General features: G+C 33.7%; 1 protein-coding gene across 1 annotated transcript in view; it reads left to right on the top strand.

Moving 5' to 3' along the window:
- The first annotated feature begins 6,618 nt into the window (after positions 1-6,618).
- The window catches only part of LOC128556971 (uncharacterized), a 38,901-nt gene continuing 24,808 nt past the window's right edge, over positions 6,619-20,711 (top strand). The window contains exon 1 of the mRNA XM_053543222.1: positions 6,619-13,318. Within this exon, the coding sequence (XP_053399197.1) occupies positions 6,781-8,538 (1,758 nt within the window). The 5' untranslated portion in view covers positions 6,619-6,780 and the 3' untranslated portion in view covers positions 8,539-13,318. The remainder of the gene's footprint in view (positions 13,319-20,711) is intronic.

Below are 20,711 nucleotides of genomic sequence, written 5' to 3'. Positions count from 1 at the left end.
TATCGTATAAGAGTTATTTTTTTGTTTTCATTTTAAATGGGTGTAGGGGTTTCCGTTGTCAAGCGGTTAAGGTCGCTGACTTCAAATCTATTCAAATTTATTCCTCACCGATACGAGTTCGAGCCTGACTTGTGGTGTAGAATTCTCCATGATAGAAAGCCATCCAACTCGCTTACGGAAGGTCAATTGGTTCTTAGCAGGTGCCCGTCCGTGATAAAATAATGCCCGGAAGTGCAACTAGGGTCTTCCCTCACTATCAAAAGCTGGAAAGTTACCATAATTATTAGAACCTATAATTGTGTCGGTTTAAACACAGCAAAAACAGAATAAAACACAGTGTTAATTAAAGTGCTGTAGAATATCTGTAGTAAGATTGTATGTTTTAACTATAAGCAAACAATTCTTCCAGTTTTGCCACGATTCCTTTCTAAACGTAATTTTGAGACCATTTGAAAGAATACTCGAAACATTTGATAGTAAAAAGAAGAACTGTGATGCTATTTGTATCAAAGTGGCTTAAACCAAGTTGCTTTAGAATCAATTTATTTCTCCTTTCTCCTTAAAACCAACTAAAATGTATTTCAAAATGAAGGAGCGCGAGTTGTCATGCTTGAATAAAACCGATGAACAAGGAAGCTCGACAAAACAACAAGATTAAGTGAACATTGCATCCATTTGAAAGTAAATGGAGTCTAGAATCTATCCAGTAAAATATATATTCTTTTTTTGATAAATATACATGTATGTAGTAATTGGTTAGTGCAATGTTTGTAGAGGAAGATAATTTATTGCAATGAAGTTTACAATACATATATATTCTTGAATTACTAGTAAACTTGAAAACATAGACTGATAGTTTTAGGCCAAACAATGTTGCAAACGGTACAATCTTCTGTTTGAAAACGAATTTACAACATTATAGAGATAATAAATTAGTTATTAAGCGAGAGATTATAGTTATGAATTTCTGCATCGCAACTGGAGTATTGGACTTGTACAGAGGTCTAAATCCTCATATTCATGAACTGATGTATTTCACTGTAAACAAGTAACATAAGGAAACTATGTCAGGCCGTCGTCGTCTAGAATTATTAGCCTATTTGCATTCAGAATTTCTGTATTTGCCAAAGCTTTAAAATAATTACTGCTTATTTTATGAAGAAGACATTCTGAGTCGTAACTGTACAAGAACTTGACGTTTTATAAGATACCATGAAAAGTGGTTCCCTGCGATGGTAACGCAGCGTGTGGGAGACATTTCTATTTATCATCATACTGTTGCCTTTTGCTTTTAAAATGATGTGCAATAAAAAAGGTCATTATCGTCTCTGTATTTGACATAGAAGTTCAGTTGGTAAATCTGGTCCCTTTTAAGGTAAGGAAGTTATGTTGACGTGATTCCTGGTACATTCGGTAATTATGCAACAATCCTTTCGACATGGCGACGAGGAGCAGACGGTCGAAGTAGGGCAAGAAGGTATGTTGTCTCGTCGCCATCCCTTACAGATGTCTATAAAATCTGGAAAGTAGATCCATCGGAAGCACCGAAAACAATGCAAACAGTGAAAATTGCAGACTCGGTTTGATTGAGTCTGTTCGTGAGCAGTAATGGAAAATGCAACACTACCCACGCCCCCTAGCACCGGCTTAAGCAGTATTCAGTCTTCAAATCTAAATGAGTTGAAATGGGGAAAATTTACAATACTAAAATTAAAATCATCCCTCTTGTCATAAATTTTGGTATGTATAATATTGTCATAAATAGAGAGATGTAAATCTATAACACCACTTCTGAGTATGTCATCTGAGATGAATGTACTGTTGTCTATCAATGTATTTTGGTTGCTAACATTGTAATCAATAAAAATTATATTATCAAAAATATGTTAATTTAACGCTGGCAGAAAAAAATGTTACGAACCTTTGTTACCATTTGATCTTTGAAGTTTTATAAGCGCATATTTAATATTAAATACAAAACGCCTGTTGATACCAAAGGTATAACTGGTTAGTTGGATACTGACAATAATTGTGTGCATTCTGAATGAATGGCTATTTTATATAACTAGAAGACCAGAATAATTCTTTTATAAAATGACCACGGCGAAACATGAGCTATTTTCGACATTTTTATCTCTGCTGTGGTGAAACGAGAACAAGTATTCCATATTATTGAAGTGTGAATTTGTCATATTGTCTATAATCGGGTTCGAAACTTGAATTAATCGTTAAAAGTTTCTATATGAAAATATGATGCGTTACTAAGCAACTCGATACATGTTGACTGAATAGACTGATTTCCGAAAACAGTTGGGCAATAGATAAATGCCAATAGTCATGTTTGCGTAGAAAATGTACAGAAATATAAGAATATAATAAACTTGAATTAGATTGGGAATTAGATAATAGATATAATACCAAAACAGAACCCTGTCACTTTAACAACTTGGGCGCATTTTACTTTCAAACAATTATTGTTTTAAAAGTTCAAAGTGTGTGTGTGTGTGTGTTGGGGTTTGACGTCTTTTTCAACAATTTTTCAGTCATATAAACGACGGTGTCTACTTGTAGAAGTGAGCAAAATGCCCAACTTTATAGTGCTGCATCACTGGAATATCACGCCGTAGACACGTGGCATGATATCACACCCAGTCACATTATACTGACACCGTGCTGACCAGTCCTAGCGCTATCCCCTTAATGCTGAGCGCCAAGCGAGGAAGCTGCTAGTACCAGTTTTTACGTCTTTGGTATGACGCGGCCGGGGATCGAACCCACGACCTCCCTCACTCGAAGCGGACGCTCTACCACTAGGCTACCGAGGCGGTATTAAAAATCGCATGAAAGCTGAGCACTAAAGTAATAGAAAACACTCAACCAGCTGTAAAACTTAAATCAAGGCAGAAATTAATATTTAAATTACTAAGATCTATAAAAGAAATGAAAACTGCTGGCAACTAGTAAATCCCGTGCTAATTTCATACCAAAATTTCTTTCAAGGTTTCTTTCACTCTGCATGAGAATGACTAACTTAAATCTAAATAGGCAATTAAATTTTTTTTGTTCTTTTGGTTTGAGTTCATATTTCCTCTATTCTCGTGCGATTGATTTAGAAGTTAACACTACCCCAGGTATGTTTTCGTGCAACTGAGATCCCTAAATTAAGAAAACAATGTGCACCCACACCTGTATAGTATATTGGAATAAAACACGTTTCTTTCTACAGAAAGGTAATTTTAAAGTCCTTTACTCACTCTATGTCGTGAGTAAATCAATTATTCACTAACTTCATGTTCATAACTACAATAACAACAAACAAAAATATAGGATACAGGTCTTAGTATTTGACAGCATTCCAATGTGTAAAAAATACGAATATATTTGTCTTGCAAATATCAGATGGTACGATTTTGTGCGATGTGGTGATGATCGACCAGTAAATGTGGGGTAAATGTGGTTATCTTTATCTTTGTACACCACTCAGCCTGAAAACATACTATCAAAATTTAAGGCAAACATGCAATCAGATGTACATGAAAATCTAAACTGTAAAAATGTCTTTTCTATTATGTCCCGAATGAACCAAATGCAATACTAGTAACTTGAACTCATGTAATCTGGAGTAGTAAACAGTATATAAGATGGCCATTCTGGTCTCTCTCAGCTTCGTTGAACAACCAGAAAATAAGAAAAAATGTGCAGTGTGTAAAACATAACATTTTTTTCAAGGTAAAATCAAAATAAAATGAAAACTAGCTAAAAAGAGGAAAACGGCAATTTTCATTTGATAACGAAATAATAACTTTGCATGGGGAAAACAGCAAAATATATATTGATATAGAATTAAATGCGTGCTTGTGAATGTCACTTTTCTAAATGTAGATACCGAGTCTATCTTGAAGAATTCAAATGTTCTCATATAATGTTAAATGTATATCTGCCTTTAAAGCTAGTAATACATGAATACTCAACAGTAATTATCAAGGAACTGTTCATGTCTAAAGACCCTTGAAATATAAGGTACGTAACTGTGAACCTTATTTTCTATCAGAACATAAAGGAGACGTAATGTCTGGCCTGAAGAATCTCTCTAGAACTAAATGATTACTTTTGTTTAAATCACAGTCAAAAAGTCAAATCTGCCTTTAATATTCGAGTATTGCTACAAGTCATCAGCCATAACTATTAAGAAACTTGAATTGTCTGTAAGGGTGGGTGGGAGGGAATAAACAAATAATCAAAATACTTGTTATGCTGTCAAATATTCAACCTCGAGTGAAGAATATCAGTTAACAATCACTTACATAGTGCACTGATAACATGAGAAAATCGTGAATTGCAAGCAGAAAACGCGGCAAAATAACAAATGGGAACTGGAGAAAAAAGTAGTTAGCAGGCGATGAAAAACGTGACTAATTTAATTTAAACAATGGTTTTCAACAAATATTGCAGCTAGAAAATAGTGTGCATAATTGTACTACCTAAGCTTAATTAGGACTATTGACTGAAACATCTGTTTAAAAGTATTTCATATGTACTGACCAAATGTAAATGACCTTCAATAATTCAGAATATGGCTTAATTTAGCGCACACAGCCAGCAATATTTCTAGAACATTCTATCACATTAATGCTAAATCCGTCTCATATAGAGGCATTCATTGACTACGAACAAATTAACAGACTCCGAATAGCAGAGGGTGTTGAAATGTTACTGAATAGCTGTATGCCGGCCTATATTTTATTAAAGGGTATCAAATTTATTGTGTATACAATACATCATTTTTATGAGTGGTGCGTTTTTATACAGTTTATTACTCAGTGGTAATATGACAGACACTCAGAAATAGCTTGATAATGAAAGAGAAAATGTTAAGGTTGCCGGACGGGAAGTTAATGAAAGGAACACAAAAATGTAAGTGACATTCATTTTATTTGATAATTATAACAGCAGCATTCATTTACTTTACGCAAGGTCTAGCTAGACCAGTAAGCATTTTCAACTATGGGTACTATACATAATTATTCCATTTGTTTTTTTTTTTTCAACAAAGAATGAGCTGTAGACCTACAGGCAGCCAATGTTCAGTTGAAAGTATTGCGTTTTAAGCTACAGGTAAGTTTTTATTCCAATAAATTCACTGTTAAAACTACAGTGTGGTGGTGTCGTATGTTTTTCTTGAGCGGAAAGTTTTACAACAACTTGTAACAAATATTTTACAGTTGACAGAAGACATGAAATAAGAAATCCTGAATTGACGGAAGAGTGGGCTTCTTCGAGAAATGACTGAGAACGGTGTTGTTTAACTGACACAAAAATGGTTATTCATTTGATCTCTTATGATGAAGACTTTGTTCTATGAGAATGTAAACTGTTTAGCGTGCTCTTATTACCGCTGTTGCGGTAGCTACATACATAAAAATATATAATCGAAGTTTGCTACGCCCCCTCGATACTTAAAATTATTTTTCATATTACATTTAGCACATTCATAAACAATTTCCTTACATTTGTAGGAAAATATGTTGCTTATCACATGCTAAAATTTTAGCGGTAGTCACAATGTTTATGGGCCTATGATCTTAGCCAAGTTCGATAATCTTTCAGTTAGTCTTTGTCGTTTTTGAGTAATCGCCCTCGAATTAGTCGACATCAAGAAAATTTATAACTAGGTGCTTATCAAGCAGCCGGCTAAAGTAAGTTGCTGTGACGGAGTTATATTGTGATAGCTTGTTTTATGTAACAAATTTCGTTCCGTGTAAATTTTAGACATAATTTTTATATTTGTGTGGCCTTTTAAAATAGGACCGAGGTCGTAAAGTGAATAAAATGATCTCTTAGCAATCATACTATAGATTTTGTTGAGATTTTTTAATGCAATTTACAACAAGTTGTTTTAATGCGTGAGAAATTTCATAAATGTTCAGTGTGTAATATGACAGATAATTGCCATTACAACTCAATTAAATAGTTTATTTACATCTCAGCATATGTATGTCACAACAAAACATAATAAAATCTAATTAAAACAAATATGCCATTCTTAACAGAATTACAAGAGACGGGCAAGAAAAGCTTATATTATCAAATGAATAAACATTTACATTTATACAGGTCATACATAAAGGTATCGATTAGTGCATTTTTCCTCTAACTGTTTTCTTCTATTATTTTGCTGAACTCAATTCCGTTTTATGCACATGTATCGATTTAAACCAGAGCCCACTGAATTTACCAGCAGCATGTGTGCCATTGTGTCTGGATATTGCAATGCATTTAAACGCCACACTATATTATATTACTTATCAAATACACGTTATTCATCTGTAAAAAGAAATCGGCTTTTTGACAGCTGCCAGTGCACATGATATCATATGTAATCTTGTTTCATTGAAATCAAATTCCTCTTCGGAAAAAAGCGCTAAATGGAATTGCAAATAAATACATTATTTTCTGAAAATGTATCACTCTGTTACTTTACTTCCTGCTCCAATTCAATAACATGAACATGATTTATGCAGCTTACAAAGAAATCCTTTATCAAATTTCAAGTAAAGCGCATGCATGAACAGATAAGAGATTGAAATATCGTCTTACCGTCGTACAGTATTTCAAAATGATGAAGTGTTTACAGTGTAGAGATATCAGTCGCGTACATATTTATCTAGAGAAAACTTTACCTGTTAAACTGGTTGTATCATTGGACAATCGTTCGTTATCCGTGGTAGGCACAAATTAATATCTTTGGAAGTTTGTTGTTTTGACACGGATATTAAGGATATGGCGACTGCCGAAGTGGACGGGGCTAGATCGTCAGAAAGATCTATCAGTTTGGAGAACAAAGAGGAAAAGCTTGAGGATACTGAAAATGTTGGTACAGATCTTGACCACCACTGTCAGTCTTGCTTTACTGAAGACATGACAGTCAAATCATCTAAGTTTTGTGTAGACTGCAATGAATTCCTCTGCAAAGACTGCGTTAGAGCTCACAGAAAATTAAACTGCACCAGACACCATCAAATTGTGGACAAAAGAGATGAAATAAACAGCCGTCCTATAACGACGAGTGCAGGTTTATGTTTTTATCACTCTAATAAGCAATTAGATCAGTTTTGTGAACAGCATGATGAATTTTGTTGCGTTTCATGTTTGAATACCAGACATAGGACATGTAAGGCTAAATCCACTATATACGAAGTATCATCAAAACTTTCAAAGAAAGAAATTAATGACGCTGAAGAGAAAGTAGAAAAGGTTATAGTAAAGTTGCAAGAAGTCAAGGCAACTCGCTCAAAAGACGTAGATTTGCTGGTTACTCAGAGGCAAGACACCCTGAATTCCCTCGGATCAATAAAACTTGATTTGCAGAACGTATTTGAGCAACTTCACCAAAAACATACAGAAACTATTGAAAGGAAGTGTGTAAAACTTCGAGGAAAATTAGAAAATGACATTCAAACGTGCGTCGAAATGGAAGACAGTTTAAAGAAATCTGAACTGGCATTGAAATGTGAAGATAAAATAGAGCAGTTTGTAACTATAAAACAGCTCTTAAAACAACTTGTCATTGTCGAAACTACAGCAAATGCAATGGTAAATGAAGTTCCGGAAAAGAGTTTGGAGTTGAAGAGAACGCCGCTTTGTTCAAGAGTACTGAATCAACCAGAACTCCTCATCGATTTCTCCGAGGATATGCGCGTATACAAAACAATTGGCGAAGCAGACACAGTCTGTAACAGGAAAATAAATATTGAATATAAAGAATACAAAATGTTGCGTTGCACATGTATATATCGGGGACCGTCAGAATTGATATTTACTGACAGCCCATCAATATCAATACATGACACAATGAGAAAACAAACTAAGCAAATGAGCTTTCCTATAAAGATTTCGGCTATAGCTGTGGAGCAAGATAAATTTTTCATCGCTCTGCAAGATAAAGGTTTGATCGTTACTCCAGGGGAAAACGACGAAATGAAAACTATTCTTAAAACGGTTGAGCCATGTGTTGGTATCATTAAATCATCCAACATGTTTTATGTCACAGTTGTGAGCAATCAGGCAGGCCAGCTGCGGGAATATACCATTAAGGGAAATCTGAATAATGTTTTAAAAACAAACGATAAGGGAGAAAACATATTTACCGACGGTATTGGAGACATTAAAATATCTAAGCAAGAAAAGAAGTTGTATGTTGTAGATAAGAAAGTTGGTGTAGTTATTGCATCTGTCATTACATTCAAGATAATTAAAATAATTTCGAATCTCAACGGTCCAAAGGGGATTTCTCTAGTGGATGATATATCTCTCTTTGTTCTGTTTGAAAATGGGGAAGTCAGACAAACTGCAGATGAGGGAGAAACGTGGAATGTTGTATTTAAAAAGGAGCCAAATATGAGATATGGATTTGGTTTAGACAGGAATACAATATATCATTCTGTCTGTTGGGATGGATACTCCTCAATGTATGTGTCGTGTTCATACGGTCCGTATCTGAAAGTCATGCAACACCGCCTGGAATTCCACCATAAGTAATGGTAGGGAATTCAACCATAAGTAATGGTAGAATAACTGAATACAATGTATACACTTACTTTTAAAAGTGTTACCGAAATAAGAACGAATTAGACCGTGTGTCCATTTTACTGTTAACACATTAGAGAGCTCATTTCCTGAGCCATCTTTAGGTCTGTTTACACCAAGTACGAAGTGACTACACAGTGTTACATGTGAAGTAGTCCAAAATGTAGTTCCATGTTGTTGATGTTGTTGATGAAATCTAGTATATAGTCATATAAGGATGTGGTAGTTATATTTTTGGCTTAGTTTTATTGCTTTCTCTAGCTTAAGAGCTAGACCATTTTCATTGTGCACTTCTAGGTATTAGCCCTATTCATTGAGAAAATGTCTACATACGCGTAATTGCTAAACGTCGGATTTCGTTGGAGCATTTTCTGACGTTTCTCAGAACAGATTATTTTTCTAATATGTAACATAACAGCTCAATACTTTTTTTTTGTATTTTTGGTAAGAAGACATGTTATACTAAATGGCTGTTATGATTTTCATGTCATTGAAATGCTCTAAAGTACTCAAGATTGTTTATATGAAATAAAGAAGGTACTGAAATGGTATAATGTAACCTTTATGAAACTAGCAATAGAACATATATGGCCGGTCAAGTTCTTTAATAGGTAACTCTAGGGTAATTATCAGAATTGTCATATTTTATATTGTTAACCCATGCGAGATCTTATTTCTTGAACGTATACATAACGTTTATAACTACAAGATCTACCTTAAATTCAATAATGTGCAAGATTGCTCCGGTAACATCAGAGTTATGACCCTTGGAATAATTGAGAATTGCATTATTTTTCATTTTTTAAACATAGTAGCTGTCATATTTCTTAAGCAATCTTAATGAAATCTGATCAGACTGTTTGTCTGTATTGAATTTAGTTCAGTTTTGAAAACTGTTGCACATGGAGTTGAAAACAAATTAGTGTTTACCCTAACTTTTCAACCAGTCCCATGCAAGACTAATTTTTCGAACAGCTATTCATGAACAGAACAGAACATAGTTTATTCAACTTGTACACATATACAGGTACCTCGTTGTACAAAACATTCATACAATAATCATAATGCACATGGTCATTTCAAAATATATGTTATATCGATGACTTTACAAACAATATTTTTTCTATTACACATACGATCTTTCATTATATCAGTACTTGTTTAAATAGTTAATGTCTCTTGTTGTAACAAGCACAGTGGAAAGAAAAATAATTAATTTGCAAACTAAAAATAAAATAGTTAGGATTTGGAGAATGAACTTTAAGGTCAAAAATTTAATAGAGTGTATTTTCTCTTTTTAAGAGCTATTTTACTGACTCATGTAATTATAAAACTCATACACACACAAACATACTACGTACTAAGCTTCAAGATTCAATAAATCATTTCTTTTCTTATTAGCTTGAAGAATGTATTTAGCGAGATTTCTAATAACAACTTTATTTTCTGACTTGAGTAACTGAATGAATTTGTGCATACTGGGACGTCTATAAAAATACGATTTTATGAATTGGTGTCGTAACTGCTCATATACTTTACATTTAATGACAAAGTGGTACTTGTCTTCTATGTCACGCGACTCACATAGCTGACAGATTCGTTCGACCCTTTCGATACGATTTCTACCGTGCCTACCTGTTTCAATTCGCAACTTATGCGCTGAAACACGCAATTTGGCTAGTGCCTGACGTAAAGTTTTTGTATTAAGAACGTGAAGATAGTCACTTGGGACAAATTCGTCTTTTACATAAAAATAAAAGTTGTTAAGAACATTGTTACTTTGTAAATCTGCCCGCCATTGTTGGACGTAACAGTCTATATTTGTTTAAAAATGGGAAAGAATGTTTTGGAAATTACACTGTCCTGATAATTCCAGACGTCAGGAAAGCCATACTGACATAGCAAGTGCTTAACTTTACTGGCCCAGTTAGCTTTACCATTTAAGCATTTGTTAAACGAATTATTATAAATGTATTTTAGTAGTATGTTATTTGACGAAAGAAGTTGTAACCAATATTTAATAATTTGAAAATGTCTCGAGATAAACAACGGATACCGTGCCAATTCGCCGTATACGGCCGCATTACTGGTGCTTTGTCTTACAATATTTTAAGTGCACGCGTTCTATTTCATGAAGGGTGAACATAGACGAGAGAGGCTGATCTATATATCGCAGAAGTAGTAAAACACAAAGTCGGATAGAGGCAATGAAGTGAAATTTTCATCATTAACAAACCGCGGTCGGTCGCTGAGTTCCCTCCCTACTGGTTTATTAATGATGAAGGTTTCAATTAATACCTTCTGTCCTATACATAGCATCCTTGCCTGGAGCTCTTTGAGATTTGTTGTAGTGGTTCTTTTTCAAACTTAATCTGTAGTATTCAAATTCACGGTCAGAGGAGCGACTCAATGCCCTGAGTGACCCTCTTCTTTGATATCATTTTAGACTAGTGGCTTGTTTGGTACTTAATCAATGTTTGGTACATAATTAAGCATTTGAAATTTTGTGTATTAGCTTAGTTTTAAATGAATACAAACGGACATAAGTAGAATTTCAATGCATTGCACCAATAAAGTCCAAAGTCGCCGAAAACGAATTAATTAAGAATTTTTTTTTAAAGTAATTAAAATTTATTTCAAAATAAAGAAGGGTCAGTTTTCTGGCTTGAATAAAACTATTTGATAAGAAAGCTGGACAAGGATAAGGGCCGATTGTTGCTAAGTGATTTTGTCGAAGTGATTTTCACATCTAATGGGTAATATTTCATGATGGGTACTTAGAGCACAACATTGGGCATTACGATTCAGCAAATACAGCTTACAATAATTCTTGCCTATGCATTTCTTGTACAACAAAAAATAAGTTAGTTTTGAAGCAAATATTAAACTAAATAATCTTACATTCGTATTTAAATTTATCTAATTCATTACATTTACACGCAATGCTTATCAAAACTATTGGCATACGTATTTGACATCATTTGGCGTATATTGGGAGAATTTCAATTTCACTCTTGATCTTTGTAGTGGCTTAACAAAATTACGACATTAGATACATTGTATTATTTCTGTTTATTTTCTACGCTATTTAACTACTAGTATTATCGTAACATTTTTGAATGAAGTAACAAAGTTTCCACGTTCTATTTCATTCAAGGTTTCAAATTTATTGGCTTATCGACAATATAAATAGCCTTTGGTCATTTTACATCCATAAAAAAAATGAGGGGAGCATATAAATTTTATTCCTGACTTGTATAGTGGCCTAACAAAATTACGACATTAGATATATTGTAATATCTCTGTTTATCTTTTATTTATTGTAAATGACAGGTAATAACGTTGGAGATCCTTATATACTCTACTTACCTATGTTTTGCTTTTGTGAAAATACCATTGTTTGTAATTATTTTTGTGTGAATACGATGTTAGTATATATTGTCTAGGATTTGCTTATTACAAGGGAGAGAATCTTGTTTATGTTAAAAATTATTCTGATAAGATTTATCTTTCTTCCACTGGATATATATGCCGAAGTTGCATATTCATCTCAAAATATTTTTCATAACTTAAGTTTACAGTATCAAATATCGTATTTTATTCTATACCTATTTTATCTATCCAATCGCGAACGTTCATTTGCAACACGTGACCGTACAATATATTACGGTATTTGGATGCACGTGCGTACAAAAATCCTGTATTTTCTGTATTTGGACGCACGCGCGTACAAAAAATCCTGTATTTTCTGTATTTGGACGGTTCAACAGTCCCATGTTAAACATACGATAGATAAAGCCCGAAACGCGTGAAAATGTTCCGAATGTAAATCGGATGAAGTTGGCGCTCTGTGTACAGACTTTGATTATGCGTCTTGAAATCTGGATTTAATTTGAGTTGTTGTTTTTTGTTTACAACACACAAAAACGATTCAAGGGATAACAATGCTTAGCAGCTATCTGATTTAGATATTAAAACGTTTGTTAATAATCAAAAACTTAAAAATACAGTAAAAAGGATCATCAGATGTTGGAATATTTGAAAGTCGCTAAAAGAAGCCGTTCCGGACGAAACCTAGAAATTGGTATTGATCAGCCCTGACTATCTGAATAGCTACCTCAGCAGTTTTTGTTTAACGGTTAAGAAACAAAATGGAGAAGATTATAAATGGCAGCGGGCGGTCAGCATCCAAATCATGTCTGCTCTATAATTCAGTTTTCGTCGGCTCTTCACCAAACTTGCTGAGAATGTTTGTGGGCATTACATCTCGGCCAATTTCGATAACCAGCCAAATTGTACCAGGCACTCTTTGATTATAGTCCTTCAATTACTCGAAAAACGGGGAATTTAGCCTTGTCCGCTCTTTTAAGTCGAACAGTTTTCATCCGATCTTCACCAAACTTGCTGACAATGTTTGTGGGCATAATATCTCAGCCAAGTATTATTACCACCCAAATCGCCAAATGGCTGTTGTAGGGTGGTTGCACCATATACTTTTTTTAATGATGATACGCAGAAAAAACAACATTCAATGAATTACGTATATTACGTATAAAGTGAAATAAATATAGAATAAAAAGGATATTTAAGGTCTAACATTGTTCTGTATAATATATATTTGCACTCGTACCAAGCTGGGAAAAACTAGAAAAGGCAGGAATACAATATTCAGTGAAACATTTTTAATTTAAACTATTATTATAGTAAGATAAAATAGATATAGAATAAAAAGGTTATTTAACATTGTACTGTACAATACGAGATATATTTGGACTCCTACCCAGCTGAGAAAACCATATTGAACTCGCCTAGCGGCTCGTCCAATATGGTTTTCTCAGCTGGGTACTCGTCCAAATATATCACCGTATTGTATAGAACAATGTTAAATAACCTAATAGTAATACCACATTATTACTACTTCATATGACCCTGCTAATATCTTACTGATATAGAATATTTTTCTTAACTATATCTAACGGATGATACTAAATCCTTGCGCTTTTTCGGATTTTTTTCCTTGTCGTTTTCAAATAACCATGATCTGTTTTGTAGCATTATATGTTGTGCTGATCTGTTTTGGATGTTCACCCGACCGTCTCTATGTCATTCTTGTGCACCCTCTTGTGCAATTTTTCTGTATAACATTACACTTCTTTAGTAACCGATGTTCGCTCATTTTCTACACTTTTGTGACAATATATCCTAATGGGTGACGATTTAAGCTTATGGAGAGCGGCAATCGGTTCACATTATAACAGGGAACAGTTGAACACGAAAACCTACTGCTTTAGACAAAGGTATTTTGATATTTCTGCAATCACTGAAAATTTAGTTAAATTAAGAATCACTTTTCAATATATAAATATCAGTCTGGCTTTCTCCAGAGTCATTCAACTGTATATCAACTTATTGATATTTATAACCAAATATGTAAATCGTTTGACGAAAAACAACCGACATGCATGGTATTTTGTGACATCTCTAAAGCATTCGACAGAGTATGGCATTAGGGTTTATCATATAAACTTAGACAATATGGTATTTCGGGTAATATTCTCGAATGAATTAATTGCTACTTGAAAGACCGTTCTCAAAGAGTTTTCGTCGGACAATCATATTCTAATACAAAAACTGTAAATGCCGGTGTTCCTCAAGAGTCAGTGCTCGGTCCTTTATTATTTTTAATTTACGTGAATGATATCGCTGAGTCCTTAATAAGAACAACTCGATTATTTGCGGATGATAGTTCCCTTGCAGTATCTACTACCGACATAACTCTCATGGAAACAACGTTAAATTCTGACCTACAAAAATTTTCCTCATAGGCCAAACAATGGCTAGTTAAGTTCAATCCATTAAAAACCGAAGTGATGTTTTTTTTTTCATTATCTAATACAAGGCTGCCCTCTCTTACCTTTGAAAATAACGCCCTTAATTTTGTTGATTACCATAAACATCTAGGAATAACTCTCAGTCAAGATGGTAAATGGCAGATCTATTTATCTTACTTAAGACCCCTAATAGAATATGCGTCAATTGTCTGGGACAGCTGTACACAATACGAAAAAGACTCGCTAGATAAAATTTAATATGAAGCAGCTAGACTAGTTACAGGTCTCACGCGCTCCGTATCAATTGAAAGGTTATTAAACGAAATCGGCTTGGTGTCACTTTCAGATCGCAGAAAAATACAAAAATTGACATTAATTTATAAGTGTAAGCACGGCCTATTGCCGGAATTCTTAAACGATCTATTCCCAAGTTCAGTTGGAGAGACTACCCCGTATAACTTAAGAAACGACACCAATTTTGTAGCTCTGTCTAGACGAACAGAAATATACTCCAGATCTATTATTCCGTCATCTCTTGCGCTATGGAATAAACTTGAGTATAATATTCGCGATTCACCAACTCTGTCGTCATTTAAATCAAATCTAAAAAAAACTGTTTAAACCACCCGAGGTACCATCATTTTTCTTACACGGTGATAGATATTTTACAATTCATCATACCAGAATGAGAAATCTGTGTAGCAACTTGAATAATGACCTTTTTTTAATCATTTAAGAGAAGATCCCAACTGCCAGTGTGGCAACGGAATAGAAGATGCAGAGCACTTCTTTTTCAAATGCAACAGATTCAGAAATGAAAGGCTTCAGCTGTTTCATAACACTCACACCTTCCATCCATTAAGTTCTGAAAAACTGCTTTTTGGTGTAGCTAACTTGAACGACGCAGAAAATCAAACCATATTTAACGAAGTACAAACATATGTAAAGAATACAGGTCGATTTAAACCAACCTAATATTTATTTATTTCATTTGTTCCCTGTGGAGTCCTCCTATTAAAGAGAAAACGCATTTGATTTGAGGTTTGGGTGGTTGACTGAGGTCCAACCCATTTGCTGTTCTTTTCATTTCAATATATGATTATTTATTATGTATGTTATGTATATATGTAGAAATGAAAATTATATGCAATAAAATATGATTAAACTAAAAAACAAAAAATAAAGCAAACATTGCATTCATAAGAAAGTAAAAGGAGTCTAAATCCTATTCAGCTGCCTAAGCAAACGACACACTCATAGCTAAATAAACATAACATTAACAAAATTATTTTGTTACATGGGTTGTTGATGACAGAATACGGGAAATAGGCAGTATAATTTGCATTGATCCAGAAGGTGTCTAGGTGATAGTTCTGTAGTCCGATGTATAGTATTAATCGCTGTGTCCGATATTCAAAGAAAGATCAAGGAAAAATCTTGAGATATTGTCAGCCGACAATTATCAACTAGTATGCCCTTTTCCCGTTATGTCGAGCCCCTTAATTGGTATTTCGGCTGTTGTCATTAATAGATTTAAAGTTCAAAAGAGGTTTTGTTATAGTTTGATACTCCAACATTTAAATCTAATAATCTTCTAAGGATTGTTGTCAATGAACAATCGAGGCTTTCACATGATGACCCTCACCCTCTAAAACAGTCAGATGCTTTCTCGTTGAACCGAGACTTGTGATCATTTGTACTAGCTCTAAAAAGTAAAATTCTTTTTTAAAATTAAGAGCTGATATATAATTGTGTTTGCAGACAAAAATGTTTTACAATAAGTGGTTACTGTTTCTTATAAGAAGGTTATATATTACCCAGTGATTTTAGATAAGCAATTTTGTGCCAAAATTCTCTGTTGTGTATATTTCTATTTTAATGTATATAATACTGTTTTCTTTTTATTCCTTTTTCACTGTCATATGGTTTGCCAAAACATGCATACAATTTAGAAACAGGAAATAGCTGCAGTGCTTATTTTCCCTAAAGGCTCGGATCAATGAGAAAGGCTCAGAATTACGAGAACGAGGCATACATATTCTTTGTAAAAAGATAATATAAAGAGATATGTATAATATGTATCTAAAAATTGTTGCCATACCTGTTTTGAATGTTTTTGTTTATATTGTTTTATGTAACTTGAAACATGCCATCGTCGAAGGACATTAAACTTCTGACAACCTGATTTTTGCAGGTTTCATATTCGTACATAATGTAGCTAAAACGTACCTTTTGTCATACTGTGGACGATTAGCGACTCGTTAAGTATTAGCCATTTACTATTGTAGTGTTACATTAGCATTTTTTGTGAGTGGTTAGAATGAAGCAGGATGTTATGCTACAGGTAGCAAGGTTTTATGCATTTTGTTTAAATTGATGCCTGCAAGACATGTTCTAATGATCCATTCTAATTACTGTAATATGCGTTTAAATTACTTTGTAACTTAACTGTCTTTTGTAAATGTTGATACAATGTCATAATAAATCAATTATCTTGTTGGACATATTGAACATGCTTTATGCACACTCGTTTGATATATAACAGGTTTCTACAATAAATATTGATTCCCCTTTACTAGTATTTCGTTTTCATTTAAAATAAGCCTACCAGATGACAGACATATGGCTAAAGGCTGAGTTTAATATTGCTGTAAAATATCTCTAGTAAGTTTTGATTTAAATTAAAAATAAACTCTTCCATTTTTGCCTCGATTCCTTTCCTAATGTAATATTTTTTGGTAGTTTTAATACGTTGATCAATTGCTCATCTAACCGTAAAGCAGTAGAATTTTGATGCTTTGTATAAAAGTCGCAAAAAACAAGCTAATTTAGATCCAATTTCTCTCGTCTCCTTAAAATCCACTAAACTTTATTACAAAATGAATAAATGTTAGTTGTCATGCTTGAATAAAACTATTGAATAAGGAAGCTAGACAAAAATAAGGGCAACTGATATTTAATGGATTATCTATCATTAAATACAGCTTGCAAATATTCCCAGATATGTATACAACAAAATACAGCGAACATGGCATCCATATCCTTTCCGCAGCCTTAACGTACTAAAACGTATTAGCGTCTGATGGCCCTTTCACGCTTCCGTAGAAACAACATTTATTACACGAAACTTATTTTGAAAATATTTCTGAAATGTCTAGGTCTGCAGCTCTCAAATACGGTTATATCTTACATCTGAGGCATATACTGACACTCTAGGACAACATCAAAAATGACATTTTGAGCGATTTGATGAAGTTCCAAAATTATCAATGTACCCTTGGTCCGTTACGGACCCCTGTGGGATTTCTGTTTATCCAGAGCTCAAATATTTTTTCATAGATTAAAAGCTGACATGCTGTACTAAAGCCCAGGTAATTTCAATTCGTAATAAAGTGCTGAAAATTGGCTCCCCAGTAGCAAAAAAAAAAAAAAAAAAAGAAGTCCACGCGCATACATTTAGACGGGGTGACCCCTGCGCGTGACCCCTGACTATCTACGAATCAAAATGCGGCTTTCGTTTTCAAGTTTAGCATTTCTACTTTCATTTTATTTACTTCCGGAAATAGCTGAGGTCGAGTGACGTCATTTTCTGTGTTGTCAAAAACATACATATGCCTGGCGAGATTGCATAAATATGTGCTGGCCGTCCTAAGGTTATACCCTTGCTCCGTTACGGACACTTGTGGGATTTATGTTTATTCCGTGTGCAAGTATTTTTCATAGATGAAAAGCTGATATGTCGTGCTAAAGCCCAGATATTTTCAGATTGTTTGAAAGTGCTGAAAATTGACTCTTCATTAGCAAAAAAAAAAAAAGAAAAAAAGAAAAGTAAGTCCACGTGCATACATTTAGACGGGGTGACCGCTGCGCGTGAACCCTGGCTATCGAACAATGTAAATGCGACTTTCGTTTTCAAGTTTAGCCTGTGTTTTTTCCTTTTCCTCACTTCCGGGAAGGTCATTTTCTGTGTTGTCAAAAACATACGTATGCCTGGCGAGATTGTATAAAAATGTGCTGGCCGTCCTAAGGTTATGTAGTGCTATCAAACGTATTATAAAGGCATATCTGACCATATTTACTTCGGCATGAAACCCTTTTTGTAACTCTTATTTCCATACCTACCAAATTCTTATTGACTATAATAGTCAATTAAATATTCATATTAGATTCGTTTGCACGAGCGTATTTGCATAACGCCGCAGTAAGATTGCTATAGATACCGAATGGTAATTATATAGTTATCAGTACATGGAGAAAGTTGAAGAGCATCCTTCCTTGATTGGTAATAATCACTGATATTTTGTGTTTAAGATTTTATTCTTTATTATAGTCTCACCCACATGCATATGCATTATAAAATCATCAAATGAACACAAACATAAAACGTACATAGTCGTTCTACAATAACAGATAATACTAAAATATCACATTCCCAAGAACATTTATATCACATACTACAGATATCATTTTATTAGTTAGTAGGAAATGCTTCATCAAACAGCGCATCCATATACTAGTACACATCGCCATCATATCAGTTCCCAATCAGCGGCGCCTATTTATTTTAGCAAGCAGCTTTTGAATACAGATATAAGACACTTATCAGCATATGAACGGATAGGGATACCTAATGGGATTTAGTTGTCCAAAAAAGAAATGTCAAACTTTGAATTATCTACAACACTACTTGCATGATTAAAACTGAATAATAAATGCTAATTGCTGTGTTAAGATTTCCATTAACTAACTTTTGAAATAATTGCACTACAACGTAATCGATTCCTGCAGACACACGACTACAATGGTAGGAGTTAATTAGCATTTAATACACAAATGTTATAAAAAGGTACCAGTAGACAAACTGTCAAACCGTCAATTTTCAATGCGCATTAGAGCAACTCTAAATTCACGCATTCACGCAAATTCGATCTATTACATTTTAGATTATCATGTTACAGTAATTTTCAAAACATAGTCCTGTTTAAATGTACAAACCAACTGCTTACCAACATTACTGTCATAAATGTGCAGTAAATTTCAAGGTATTAGCTTAAGAATACTTCCGAAAACCGGACCTTCTGAAAACTGGAAACCTTTGACAACCACACGAAACTAAAGGTCTCGTTTTTTTCTGTTCTTATTTCTATATATTTCTAACTTCTGAAAACCGGAACTTCCGAATTCTGAAAACCGGACGATTTTTGAAGCACCGTTTAAATTTTAACATTAAAATTGACTTCCAAAAACCGAACAGCAAAATATTTGCTGGATTAAAAGTGTCACCTGATAATCAGATATTGCTGTCAACATGTTCTTTTGTTTATCTATTAGCGGCGCGCGCTTATTTTGACATGCTATATAATCACAATGACCATTTTATGCAAAAGTAAGGAAGTAATCAGCGATAACTTTCATTTGTATTCAATTTATGAAAACGTGATGAATTAAACATCTTACGTGTTAAAAACTTTCTTAATGTTTGAACGAAAGAAAGGTGTTTTAATTGATTTAGTTACATCGATTAAACTATGCATTATCAACATTAATTAAAATTTAATGTTGATGAACTCCGGACTCCAAAGATGGTAAAATGAAAGTGGAAAATGCTTGCGTAAAATTGCGTAAATGCTTAGTTATCAAAGATGTGTTGTTTCCTTTTATATTTGTTATTTATGTATTTATTATCCTCAATGTTTGTAATGTAATTAATTAATTAATCAATTAATTAATTTCTTTATAAAATTAAAAAGGATAATAATCTCCTTCATCCTACGTGTAAGAAAACATAACTGTTGTGCACCACATCCACTTTGCCTACAAACTTTCAAACTTCTAAATTCCGGAAACTTCCAAAAACCGAACTTTTAGGCCGGTCCGGAGGTCGTTCGGTTTTCGGAAGTTACACTGTATACACCTATTTTAAACTCCTTGATAACCGTCGATATACTTCTATGCTTATCTACCGTTTTCTGTGAAAAAGAAATGAAAGTCCTTTTTAAAATGAATATCGTTATGTATACAAATTGGAAAAATATCAATACGAAGTTTATTTGAAAAAAAAAACAAAAACAAAAGCAAAAACAAAACAAAACAAAACAAAACAAAAAATCATGTTTTATGACGAGAAAATGAGAACATAATTTTACATTGGTCTAATAAATGTTTTAAATGTGCTAGTGATTATTGACAACGGCCTGGAACTTGAAAGTCCACTGTTATGTATCCGCGTGGGGGAGATAAAAATAACAAGTAAAATGATATGAAGCATGTATTCTATAAATTTGGTGAGAAAAG

Source organism: Mercenaria mercenaria, chromosome 5 (genome assembly GCF_021730395.1).
Source record: "Mercenaria mercenaria strain notata chromosome 5, MADL_Memer_1, whole genome shotgun sequence".
In the NCBI taxonomy this organism is placed as follows: Eukaryota; Metazoa; Mollusca; class Bivalvia; order Venerida; family Veneridae; genus Mercenaria; species Mercenaria mercenaria.
Note: the sequence above shows the minus strand (reverse complement) of the source record. Positions and strands in the feature narration are given on the sequence as shown.